The sequence below is a fragment of the Callospermophilus lateralis genome, chromosome 2 (genome assembly GCF_048772815.1).
Source record: "Callospermophilus lateralis isolate mCalLat2 chromosome 2, mCalLat2.hap1, whole genome shotgun sequence".
NCBI classification, from domain to species: domain Eukaryota; kingdom Metazoa; phylum Chordata; class Mammalia; order Rodentia; family Sciuridae; genus Callospermophilus; species Callospermophilus lateralis.
Window position 1 is genome coordinate 193,476,514 of NC_135306.1, and position 13,515 is coordinate 193,490,028.

Below are 13,515 nucleotides of genomic sequence, written 5' to 3' on the forward strand. Positions count from 1 at the left end.
ATGTTCCTGGTGCTCAATACTGATTCAGCTGAGACAAACATCAAAAGGACATTACAGATGCAAGAAATATTTACAGGATAAAGCAAAACATTGCCTACTTTAACTCATAGACTAAGTATTGAGGGGAACAGAAATGGGTCCAAGAAAAGAGAGAATGTCTAACCTAGGACTATTCTGCACACTTGGGAAATTCTACCAAATTTGGATTTAGTGTTACTAGTCATGCAGTGTATGGATTCATAGGCTTTTATCCTCATTAAAAAGGAAATGGCAGGGCTGGGGTTGTAGCTCAGTGATAGAGCACTTGCTTATTAACATGAGACATTGGGTTCGATCCTCAGCACCACATAAAAATAAATAAATAAAATAAAGGTATCGGGTCCATCTACAAATAAAAAACCTTTTTAAAAAAGGAAATGGCAAATGTATTGGTATTGAGCAGTGATATTCAACACTCCAAAAATGTGAGCCATTTATAGGTGAGGAATTATTCCCATTTATAGATGAGGAATCTGAAAACAAAGGAAGTTAACAAAATAGACATGTTAATGAACCAGCAACCAAAATATGATTGTTTTTTTCGAGACCGCACTGTGAACTCTGATATGACAGAATTAATGATAAAAAGTCAAATAATTCAACTCTTTACCATCAGGAAGGAGACTGAAGTGGATACATAGTATGTATTAGCTCATTTTCTATTTTTAGGGGTCTTATAATTTTTCATATATATCCTTTAATGTGTTATAATAATGAGTGGCTACCTGTTACCAAAGCATTATGATATCTACTGTAAGGCCCTGCTAGCAATGGCCCTTGATTCAATAGTGAGTAGATAACGTTATTTTCATCATTTTTCTAAATGTCCATGTAAACTTCAGAATCATTCTGTGTTAACAGCGTCACGTATGCTGTGCTAACAACCCATCACAAAGAGCAATCACTCAAATAAAGGGCATCTCCATGTCAGGAAGAAATTTCCATTTATTAATTATAAAAATATGCTCCACAAAGTTTTTGCCTGCTAGAGCAATTGTTGCCACAAGGTAGCACAATGTCTGGTGCAAGATAAATGATGACTGAATGAATAAAAATGTTAAAGAAGATAATTAAACTCAACAAAATTTAGAGCAAAAAAGAAATAGTATTGGCGACTAGAGAATTCTTTCCTGCCTTTATCTGATTTGAACTCCAAGGAGAATTCTAGCTAGATGCCTTGGGGGAGCTATGATTTGTTTTTATTCTTTCTTAAACTGAAAAATTGAAAGAAATTCTCAGCATATGAGCAAATGGTTTACTTTGAAATATTCTCTGTTTTCAACAAGATGGCATTATCCTGATTGTGAGTTTATTTTTTTAATGTTTTTAAGTTGTTGAAGTACCTTTATTTTTTATTTATTTATATGTGGTGCTGAGGATTGAACCCAGTGCCTCACACATGCTATGCAAGTGCTCTGCCACTGAGCCACAACCTCAGCCCTATGAGCTGTTTTTTTTTTTTTAATCAGTTTACTTTGGGTAATATTTTATTATTAAAAGTTATTTGTAAAAATATGTGGCTTCATCTGTATACAAAGCACTTTCAGAATAAATGCATACCTCATATTATCTATCCCTTATTCATTGATCAACAAATATTTTGTGGACAAAGAGTGAATGATTTTTGCAAGTTTTTGTTGAAAAAAATTTACTCATAGTCCCATGAGGGTCCTCTTGCATATGCCAAGTTGTTTATCAATTTTAGCTTTCAATATTCTGTCTTTCTCCTTAACTTTTGACAATTTTATTGTAATGTGTCTTGATATAGGATTTATTCTATAAAGTGCCTATTGAATTTCCTGGATCTTTACTTCTATTTCCTTCCCATGACTTGGAAAGTTTTCTGTTCAAAAACTACAGGTAGAGAAGGAATGGATCTCAACACAATAAGGTTATACATGATAAACCTGAAAAGTAGAAAGCTTTTCCTCTAAAATCAGAAATATGACAAGTTTGCTCACTCTTGTCTCATTTATTAAATGGAGTAATGGAGATTGTAGCTACAGCAATTAGGCAGGAGAAAGAAATAAAAGGCATCCAAACATCATAGGAATAAATGAAATTGTCTCTGTTGGTGAAGTGATTTTATAAAGATAACTCTAATTAGTCCACTGAAAATCTGTTAAAATTGATAAATTTGGTAAAGTTTTGGGTTTCAGTACAAATTCAGTAAATTGTGGTATTAAAATCAACATACAAATTCATAACATTTTTGTACATTAACAATAAACTATCCAAAAATGAAATTAAGAAAAGGATTCCATTTATAATAACATAAAAATAATTAGAAGTAAATTTGCTCAGGAAAGCAAAAGAAAGAAATATATGTATATTGAAAACTAAAAAACATTAATAGAAAAATTTAAAAAGACACAAATAAATGGAATGATGTTCCATGTTCATGATTTGTAAGAATGTATATTGTTAAACATCTTTACTAGGCAAAATACATAGGCAATCTGTAAATTCAACATAGTTCCTATCAAAATTCCAATATCTTTTTTCACATAATTAGAAAAACAATCCTCAAATTTGAATGGAAACATAAAAGATCCCAAGTAGCCAAATAAATCTTGAGGGAAAAGAACAAAGATAAAGGCATCATATTCTCAAATTTCAAGATGTATCATGTTATAGTAATCACAACTATATTGTGATTACTATAAGAACTGGCATTCAAATAGACACAGAAAAATGGAATAGGATTCAAAGCCCAAAAGAAAACCCAATTTATTCTTGACAAAGGTGCCAAAAATACAATGGAGAAAGGACAGTCTCCTCAATAAATGCTACTGTTAAAACTGGACATCCACAGGCAGAAGAATGAAATGGATTTTTTTTTTTTTGTTTCACACCATATACAAAAATCAACTCAAAATAGATAAAAGTTTTAATTTTAAGACTGGAAACTATAAATCACCAGAAAACATAGAGGGAAATACTCATTGACATTGGTCTGGGCAGTAACTTCTTAGATAGGTCTCCACAACCACAGGCAACAAAAACAAAACTACACAAATGAATTGAATCAAACTAAAAAGCTTACACTCAGGAAAGAAAGCAATTAACCAAATGAAGAAGCTACCTATAGAATGGAGGAAAGTATTTGCAAACATCCATGTAATATTCAAAACATATAAGAAACTCAAACAACTCAATAGTAAAAAAAATCCCAATTTAAAATGGATGCAAGACCTGAGTAAACATTTTTTTTTTTCAATATAACAGGTACAAGTAGTTAATGGGCATATGGAAAAAATGCTCAAAATCAGTAATTATTAGTGAAATGCCAATTATAGCCACAATGATATATCACCTCAACCTGTTAGAATTCCTGTTATCAAAAAGACCAAGGATAATCTGTTTCTACAAGGATATGGCATCAAAAGAACACTTGAATACTGTTGGGGAGTATGCAAATTATCACAGTCATTATGGAAAAGAGTGTGGATTCTTCAAGAAATTAAAAGTATGAGTATCATGTGATCTAGCAATCCTACTCCAAAGGATATGAAAGCAATATTTAAATGTGAAATCTGCTCCTGTGCTTTCCTTTTTATATTTTTATTTTTTGGCAACACTATTCACAATAGTCAAAATATGGAATCAACTTAAGTATCCATTGATGGATGATGAACGGATAAAGAAAATGTGATGCAGAGAAAGAGAAAAAAATACTGTTTAGTCTTTAAAAAAAGAAGGAAACTCTGTCATTTTCAACAACATAGATGAATCTGGATGACATTATACTAAGAGGAATAAGCCAAGAACTGTGAAACACATACTACATGCTCTCACTTATCTACAGGAGCTAAAAAATGTCGAACCCATGGGATAGCAAGGTCATTGTCAGGAGTTGAGGGATGAAGATAACAGGAAGATGCTTGTCCAAAGGTACAAAGTTTCAGTTAGACAAGAGGTATAAGTTCTAGGGCTTCACTGTATGGTGACTCTAATATTAATGTGCTTGAATATATATAATGTGCTTGAAATTTGATAGGAGAATAGATCTTAAAGCTTCTTGCCAAAGATGGTAACAATGTATATATGGAAACATAAAAGACCCCAAGTAGCCAATGTGAGTTGACATGGTAGTCATTTCACAAGGTATATGTATATCAAAGAATAATATTATATATCTTACATGTACAATTTTTTTTGTCCCTTTTACCTTAATAAAACTAAAGACAACAAGATAATTTGTATGATATAATTATTTTATAATATGTACTTTTTACTATCAAGTTACTGATTCTGTGACTATTATCTTCATAAATCCAAACTGTGAAAATCGTAAGTTGAACATATCTATGACAGTTCCTGGCAGTAACCAACACTAAGACAAAGTACATAAACTTGTTGGAATAAACTGGAGGTGGGAACCGGGTGATTTGAGAAGCATGGATATCAGGATACAAAGGGGTATAGACAGTGAAATGCCCTGATTACAGGGCATTTTTTTCCCCATTAGAATTAAAATTATCCTGTAATACTACATGGAAAAGAGGTTTAAAAACATGGAACAGTGAAGTGCAATGTGCATGTGGATCATCATTTATTAAGGCTATTTACCTAGTGAAAATATCTGGGACCACTGGAATATACTCAATGAAGAACTCATGTAAAAAGTTTTGATAGGCATTACCAGGTTCATTGACCTCCTTTTGGTCTAAACTGTTTGGGTATCTGTGTTGATCTCCTCACAACTTTAGAATGACTTGGAAGATACTTTAGAGCTATACTGTATCAATCACTTCAGGTTCCATTCAGATCCCAGTGGTTCTCATAGGCACCAACCAATCACTCTCTCAACTCAGCCTATGCTCACTGTAGTGGGATGTTCTCTGTCAGGCTTGGTCCAGCTGCACCCAAGCTGCTTGCCAATCCAGACCACAGTTCCTTGTCTACCAGCCCCAGCTTCCCCATCACCGCAATGGGAGGCTCACAAATTACCAAAACCAGACAAGTTTCTTGTGTACTAGTTTCTATCCAGATACTGTGAACTAGTTCTGGCCCCAATAAACACAGTGGACTTCTCTACCATTCACTGGATAGCAGATATATCATTCCAAAGTGTGGAAGCCAGCCTTCCTTTGAGGGTTGGGGAGGAACCAACCCTCAAAATTTGAATACATCCTAGACCTTCATCTTTCAGCCTTAAGGCATTCTTATTCCTTTATCATTAATCCTGTGATATAATTAATAAATTTATGTAAACTTTCCCTTTTCAAATCAGAAGCTGTGTGATCTGTCTCCTGATTGGACCCCAGCTGATACAATATGGACGACAATGCCAGATTTTTAGAAATTAAATAAATAGCATTGCTTTTTTAGTATACACTCAATGTTTAATGAACAACAAAATGCACAAAAATGAAGCTATGTGGAGGCCAGAGTCCAAAGTAAAAGAATATTATAATACATGTATCTTTCATTATCAGTAGAAACCAACATCTCAATGTTGATAAGCTAGTCTTAATATCAGTCCAAATATTCTAGATCCATAGTTTAGCTTCCAGAGGCATTTCAGGTTTTCAGTTCATTTATGAATATTTGTTGATTCAGAAAAAATTTGTGCTGGCAAAAGTATGGGATGGGGAACAATAAGTCTGGATTACAACCCAAGCTTTAAACTTATGCTCGAGTAACCATCTACAAGTTTGATCAAACTCCTTGTTAGAGCTAAAATCTTTATCTGAGGATCCAGGAACTCAGACTCAGTTCCATCTGATACCTCTGTATGTAATGTTCAATGATTCTGTTTAATTGTTACTTGAAGTCACTTTTTTCCTCCAGAGCTTCTTGATTGCATTTTTTACCTCAGAATTTCTGAGGGTGTAGATTAAAGGGTTTAACATAGGGGCTACCATTGTATAAAAGATGGCAACAGCTTTATCCATTGGCAGAGTGGTTACAGGGCGCAGATAGACAAATATGCAGGGCACGAAGAATAAGACGACTACTGTGATGTGCGACACACAGGTGGAGAGGGCTTTGCGCCTCCCTTCCAAACTATGGTTCTTTAGGGAACGCAAGATGATCACATAGGATACCATCAAGAGGAGAAAGTTAAACAGGCAGATGAACCCACTGTTGGCAGCAACAAAGAGACCAAGGGTATGAGTGTCCGTGCAGACAAGTTTCAGCAAAGGGTACAAATCACACATAAAGTGATCAATGGTGTTGGGACCACAGAAGGGGAGCCAGACGGTAAAGAGGATTTGGATGGTTGCATGGAGAAATCCCCCGGTCCAGGCCACTCCCACCAGGAGAAGGCATATCTTGTGGCTCATGATGGTTGTGTAGTGCAGAGGCTTGCAGATGGCCACATAGCGGTCATAGGCCATCACTGTGAGCAGGATGATCTCAGTAGCACCAAAAATGTGTTCTGCATAGACTTGAGCCATACATCCATTAAAGGAGATGACTTTCTTCTCATGAAGAGAGTCCATGATCAGCTTAGGAGCTGAAGAAGAAGAATAAATTGTGTCTATAAAGGACAGGTGGCTCAGGAAGAAGTACATGGGGGAGCTCAGAGCCTGGCTGTTGATAATGGTAACCACAATCAGCAGGTTGCCTGAGAGTGTTATCATGTACAGAACCAAAAATATCACAAATACTACCTTCTGTATTTTGGGGTTCTGTGTAAGACCTATTAAAATGAATTCAGTCACATTCCTTTTATTCTCCATCTAAGTGGCCTAGGTGATGAAAACTCCAGGAAGGAATATTTTACCTTTAGAAAAAAGGAAAAAAGAACCATGAAAGAATAATAGTTCAAAATTCTGTCTTTTCAGTACTCGGCCATTTTGCAAAACTCTGTAGGAATCAGAATTTCAAAACCTCTTTAGATGACTCTTTCAGTCTTTTTTTTTCTGACTTAAAAATATTCTTATAAGATATAGGACACCCAGAACAAAGGGATTTCATTTCCTAGGGTCAAGGGAGTAATTATAAAACTTCACTCAAGCATCATTACGATGGAATAAGGTAGTTACTAGAAGTAATCATATTAACTTAACAAGATTTTAAAATGTACATATAAAATAATGTGAATCAAAACCAGAGAATAGTCTATATGCCCTAATTATAAATATGTAAACACATTACAGGTTGAAAGTTAGTGATATTAGTTATGGAATTAGTATTTGAAGATTGTAGGTTTTGTGTCTGTATTTTAAGAATAAAATTCAAAGTTGTCACCTAGATTTTTATGTAAGTTCTGCTTCACCTATGCTCAACAGAGATGTGTAAGTTTCCTTTGCCTTACATTCTTGCCAAAATATTTTTACTTTATTTTTATTAATGTTATAATTATACATTATTATATGAATAGAACTGGAGACTTTTAAGTGAAAAAAGCAAGGTAAATAAAGTCAAATACCACATTTTACCTCTCCTATGTGGAAGTAAAAAAAAAAAAAGTAATCTGATTGCAGAACAGGGAGGGAGTACTAGAGGCTGGGAAGATGGGAAGGGAGGCCAAAGGGAGGCCAAAGGGAGGTTGAATAATGGGTAACAAAATGCAGCTAGAAAGAAGGAATGAATTCTGATGTTCCATAGCACAGTACAGAGACTAGAGTTCATGATAACCTGCTGCATATTTTATAAGTACCCAGACTGGAGTAGCTCAAAGGTGCCAAATACAAAGAAGGGAAACAGAAAGGAAATGGCAAATGGTTTGAACCATGCTTAATGTATGCATGTGTTGAAATATCACATTATATATACTCCCTTAAGATGTGTAATTATAGCATATTAATAAAAAATGAAATAAAATTCTCCAACATTATGCTGTTATTAAATATATGTATAGGAAAAAAAGTGATAAGTCAATTAATATATTTAGGACATTTACTTCAGGTGTGAGATTACAGGTGACCTTTTCCTATTTTTAACATTTTCCAAATTTCTACAATTTGCATTATTAATTTTATAATCAGAAAGTAAATAAAATTTCCATATTTTTTCCCCTGGAGGCCTGTACTTGAGACCATGCATTTTTAAACTGAGTAGAATGTATGAACTAACAACAACAGCAATTGTAAATTTGCCCATCATAGGAATACAGAAAATATTATATGAATATAATTAAAAGTAATACATTAATTACTTTATGTGCTCATGAAATTGTTGTCACCAATTCACCAAATGGACATAGGATGACAGCCTGAATTGGGGGCACTGACCACTCAAAGAAGTTCAGAGAAGAAGATGAGTCTGCCCCGTGAAACACTTAGGATTGTTATAAAGACCATTTGTAGTCTACCAGCCGGACTATTGAACTCTGGTTCTAAATTACACAATTAGTCAATAATTTATATGGGTAGTCAATAAGTCTAATTTGAATAATCAACCAAAATCTATTTAATGCAATGTCTATGTTAACTTCTTGATGTAGAATGCCAATGTCGCTCAAACTTTGAGATAGTATTTAAAGATAACTTTTGCCTTTATTAATTCTCACTTTTTCCTGGATCTCTGATTCCTTTTTTTCCCTTTTATCTTTATGTATTCTAAAAACACCAAGGTTGTGAAGGGCAAGATGAATTGTCCCCACTACATGTGGGCGGGATATATAACTAATGAGGTACATGGAAAGGTAACCTGTTTCACATGATCCCACAAATGCTTCATTAAGGAGCTGGCCTTGGAGAGCCAAGCCCAGTACTGCAGCTTCCCTTCTGCATAGTCCAATGTACCAGAGAATCCTTCCAGGGCCCAAGAGCCCCTGAGAATACAACCAAGTGAACGTGTAATTACCAACTCTCCTCTAGAGGACGCAGCCCTTGGGAGAACCAACTGTTGAATAGAGCATTTCTTTCTTTCTTTCTTTCTTTTTTTTTTTTTTTAATACCAGAGTTTGAACTCAGGGAGCACTTGGTCACTGAGCCTCATCCCCAGCCCTATTTTGTATTTTATTTAGACACAGGGTCTCACTGAGTTGCTTAGTGCCTTGCCATTGCTGAGGCTGGCTTTTGCACTCACAATCCTCCTGTCTCAGCCTCCGTAGCCATTGGGATTGCAGTTTCTATAACTTCCTGGATGTCCGTGCCAAAGGTCAGATTTCATAGTCAAAACAGACAAAAAACCTTAAACTTGACTTTTTCATCTTCATTATTTACTTATTCATTCAATGTCTTATAAATCCTGAAATAGTATGAATATTTTGAAGAACATTCTCTTTTACAAATTTCATCTTCCTCCTTCTTCACATCCCACAGAACAGACACATATATACAAACCAGGTAAATCAGTTTTATGTTAAAATTGATGTTCTTGGTGTTAATTGGCATGTTCAGATTCTTTTTCTTGTCTATTCCCAAAACCAGTAGTATACTCATTAAAGCTTAAATCTTCTAATACCAAACCTCAACTTCCATAAAATGGTTCCTAGACTGTATTTGACAGACAAGAACCTAAGCAGACAAACTTCTTCCTAGAGAAAACTTTGTTACTTATTTAAATTCCACATACTCAAATATTATGAAATGAAACTTTCATTGTAACTCTGTTTATCCCTTTTTAATGGCATGCAGAGAACTATTTTCAGCCACGTTTCCTATTTAAGAATTTTTATTGTCTGTAATTTTCTCAGCATGATACTTAATGATTTATATGTACTTTTTTTTTTTTTTTAAAACCTAGTTCTCAGGACAATGATTTGAGATTGGTACACAAGAAAGGGAAACTGGTTAGAAAAAGGTAAATGACTTGCCCAAAGCCATCCCGATGAAAACCATAGGAGCTGTATTCAAATACAGACTGTCAATATCTTTAGCACTCCACTCAGTGCCTCTAACAGATCCAGTTTACCTCTACAGATCATCTGTGCCAGACTTTGTACTATAACCTAAAGCCACCTGTGACCACTGGGAATCCATGCAGTGATTTTGCTAAGCTATGAAATGTAGTGTCAGATGTTAATTTGTTCAAGTTTCCACTTGACAAGCCTCTAGAATTGTTTTAAATCAGAAGTCCTCAGTTGTCTTGCATTTGATCAAATTAATCATGTTTTAAGGGTGAGTAGACTGATACCAGGCAGGCCAAGTCCTAGGAAACATAGCTGATAGATTAGTGGCAGAGGACAAGAAGAACCTAAGTCTACTAACTCCTAACACAGTCAAATTTTTTCCACCTCCACATCTTGCCTTTCATAGGATGCCATGAGATGAATATATACAAGGAAAAATTCACCCTGAGACGACAGAGAATTAACTTTCAATTCATATGCATCAATACCTGTATTGACTCTCTAAGAAAGAGGGCTGGGCCTGAGTTCAAGGATGCAGAAATTGATTCAGGTCCACTGAAGCAAAACAAGCTCCTGCTGAGTTAGAACATTATATGAGAAAATCTGATAAAGTCATAATTAAAAGTGTCTCTAGGTTGGATTTTAATCAGATTTCCAATTACAGCACAAGGTACACCGTTTCCTGGCAGAGTCTCTTTTTTAATCCATTTGCCTTTTGGATCTCAGTTTTAGGGTTAAAGGATTCCTTTGAAAAACAGGATTCAGAGGCTGTGCCTCTTTCTCCCATGCTAATCTGTCTTGACTAGAAGGAAGGTCACATCTCCTACCTCAGCTCTACCTCCAATTTACCTTTTCTTGTTCTGAGCTGTATCTTATCACATCTCCCCTGAAAAACACCAGGTGAGGTTTCCCCTCTGTCTCATCCCTGGGAAGGGTCAGAGCATTGTTTCAAGGAAACTAGTGACTGACTGTACATAAACCAATCTGACTATTCAAACCGCCATCTCTATGCCTTACCCCTGGAGGACATCCCCAGCCACCCAGCCAGCCACCCCACTGTATCCACACTCAAAAGCCTAGAAATTAACTTCAGATTCTATAAATTATAAACTGATAAACTGTAGATTATCCAGATCTACAGTTTATGAGAACAAATATTTCTGCAAAATATCCTAAAACGTATAACAGTGATCCCTCATCACATATCAGAAAGTACTGCTTCAATGATTTTAATTATTAACACCTTGGAGGAAAATGGGAATACAAGACACTAGATTAAAAATCAATGATTCTAGGTAACTTACTGCGATTGTCTCTGTAGTTGAGAAGAATGCCCAATATATTCAGAAACACAAAGTAATCATTATATGTAGCTATCAAAACAGTATTTTTTGTTATGTATATTTTCCAAATCCTTATCGACTAGACAATATTACTGGAAGCAGAAAATATCAAGATGGCACAAATTTCTTCAAATGGATTCAGCAAGTATTCTCAAAGCTCCAGTACCTTTGGAACTCATGTTAAAAAGAGAGAGGAAGGAAGGAAGGCAGGAAAGAAAGGAGGAAGGGAGGAAGGAGGGAAATAAAGAAAGAAGGATGGGAGAGGAAACTTGAAGTCCTTGGCTGCTGAAGAGCGTCGTCTTCTCCTGCACCTGGATCTATAGTTACAGAATAAAGGCACAAACACTGGTATCAATTATTCCACCCATAAGATAAGAAAATGACTTCTATTGAATTAGAGTGTGCAGGGAAGGAAGGTCCTGAGAAGTTTATAAGTGATGCATCCTTCTAACTAAGGCTTCACCCTCCCAGGAATTAATTATCTCTGTTTCTCAAATATTCTACCTTAGAAACATATATTTAGGAGTATTTATCTATAAATAACACATCTTTGCCTGATTAGAGATTTCCCTGCAGCTTAATCTGCTACCAGCCTGCAATTCTGGTCTGGAATATTGTGTGATAAAACACTTCTCCACAAGCCCTGGAGTATCTTAAACTGGGACATGAAGGACTCTGGATGCCGTGGGAATAGCAACATGGGGAAACTTCCTCACCACCCTAGGTCATGGAGGACGTTGAGATACTGAGTCAATTTCTCAACAGGTGTTCACTTGGGGGCATATTTTGCCCACAGGAACGAACCATAAATTTGATACTCTTTCAGACAGAGTGATATGTAGAGCTGAAAGCTAAAAGGAGGCTAAAATTTTGGTGCCAACTTTTGCAGCACAGAAACAAAGTCTATTTTGAATTTTATGGCTCCCCATTGACACGTTAAGAAGGTAAGGAATCGACTGGCTGTTCGGTAGAAACAGCCTCCCCTAGGCAAAAGTTTTTCTTCAAGTTTTCTTCACTTGTCAGTGTCATTTCCCCAGGACAGAGGAGACTGGTACAGCCAAATATTTTCTGACATCTTGCAAACACATATTATAGAAATTACTCTGTAGCTTGGAGGACAGGGTGTTGTTCAACTCACATATCATAAAAGTTGAAAGAGTTGCAGTATTTAAACATATGGCAGTGAATAGAGAACAAGAGAAGCACTAACAACAGCTGCCATTATTACAGGGCAGTCCTTTATTCTATTAAAATGGGGCATTATATCAGTTGATTTTCATGTACAGAAACAACCCTCATTCCCAGCACAAACCCCACTTGGTCTTGTTATATAATACTTTTTATACATATTGTTGTATATTTTTGTATAGCACTTTTATGCATATTTATACATATTGGATGCAACTTGCTAGACTTTTGGTGCAAATTTTTGAATCTATATTCAAGAGATGGTTGTAGTTTTCATGTGATAGCTTTGGTTTTCAAAGAATAAATTGGGGAATATTGCCTCTTATTCTATTTTCAGAAACTTTTGTGAAGAAGTGGTCTTTAATTCTTTTTAAAATCTTTTATAAAAATTACCATAGAAATTACGTTTTTTTATTTTTTATTTTTTATATTCAGTCTCTCCCCTTGTCCCTCCCACTGTTCACCTTCCTCTATATTACTGGTCTTCCTCTCAATCATTTATTGTTTCTCTAACTGGATATACATACTTTGAATTTCATATATAAATATATATACACATACACATACACATACATATACATCATATATATGTTCATATATTGAATATATGAAATTTGATATTTTCTGCTTCCAGTAATATTAAATATATATACATATTCATACATGTACATAACATAATTTGATCAATTTCACTCTGCAGTTCCTCCCTTTTTCTATCCTTCCTCCCTCCCCCCTCTATTACCTCCTTCTATGCCACTAATTCCTGATTTTCATGGGATCCTCTCCACACTCCCCCTACTCCTTATTTTGGTCTATCTTCTATGTACAGAGATAATATTTGACCCTTGAATTTTTGAGTCTGGCTTATTTCACTTAGCATCATTTTATCTAGTTCCATTAATTTAATAGCAAATTCCATAATTTCATTCTTTATAATAGCTTCTAAAACTTCACTGTGTACATAGTCCACATTTTCTTTATCCACTCCTCTGTTGACGGGTGCCTGGACTAGTTCCATAGCTTGCCTATTATAAATTATGCTGCTATAAATATTGTTGTCCTTGTATCACTATAGTATGCTGATTTCAGTTCCTTTGGATAAATACTAAGCAGAGGGATAGCTGGGTCATATGTTGGTTCCATTTCTAGTCTTTTGAGGACTCTTTATACTGCTTTCTGAACTAGTTGTAT

General features: G+C 35.2%; 1 protein-coding gene across 1 annotated transcript; it reads right to left on the reverse strand.

The window, feature by feature from the left end:
- Positions 1-5,801: 5,801 nt before the first annotated feature.
- LOC143391637 (olfactory receptor 4C12) lies at positions 5,802-6,731 on the reverse strand. The gene has a single exon (XM_076844396.2). It carries the CDS (start codon positions 6,729-6,731, stop codon positions 5,802-5,804), a length of 930 nt encoding a protein of 309 aa, XP_076700511.2.
- Between the last annotated feature and the right edge of the window lie 6,784 nt (positions 6,732-13,515).

Bases quoted from the DNA above. Each gene is read 5' to 3' on its own strand.
- LOC143391637 (XM_076844396.2), bottom strand. From the start codon at position 6,731: ATGGAGAATAAAAGGAATGTGACTGAATTCATTTTAATAGGTCTTACA.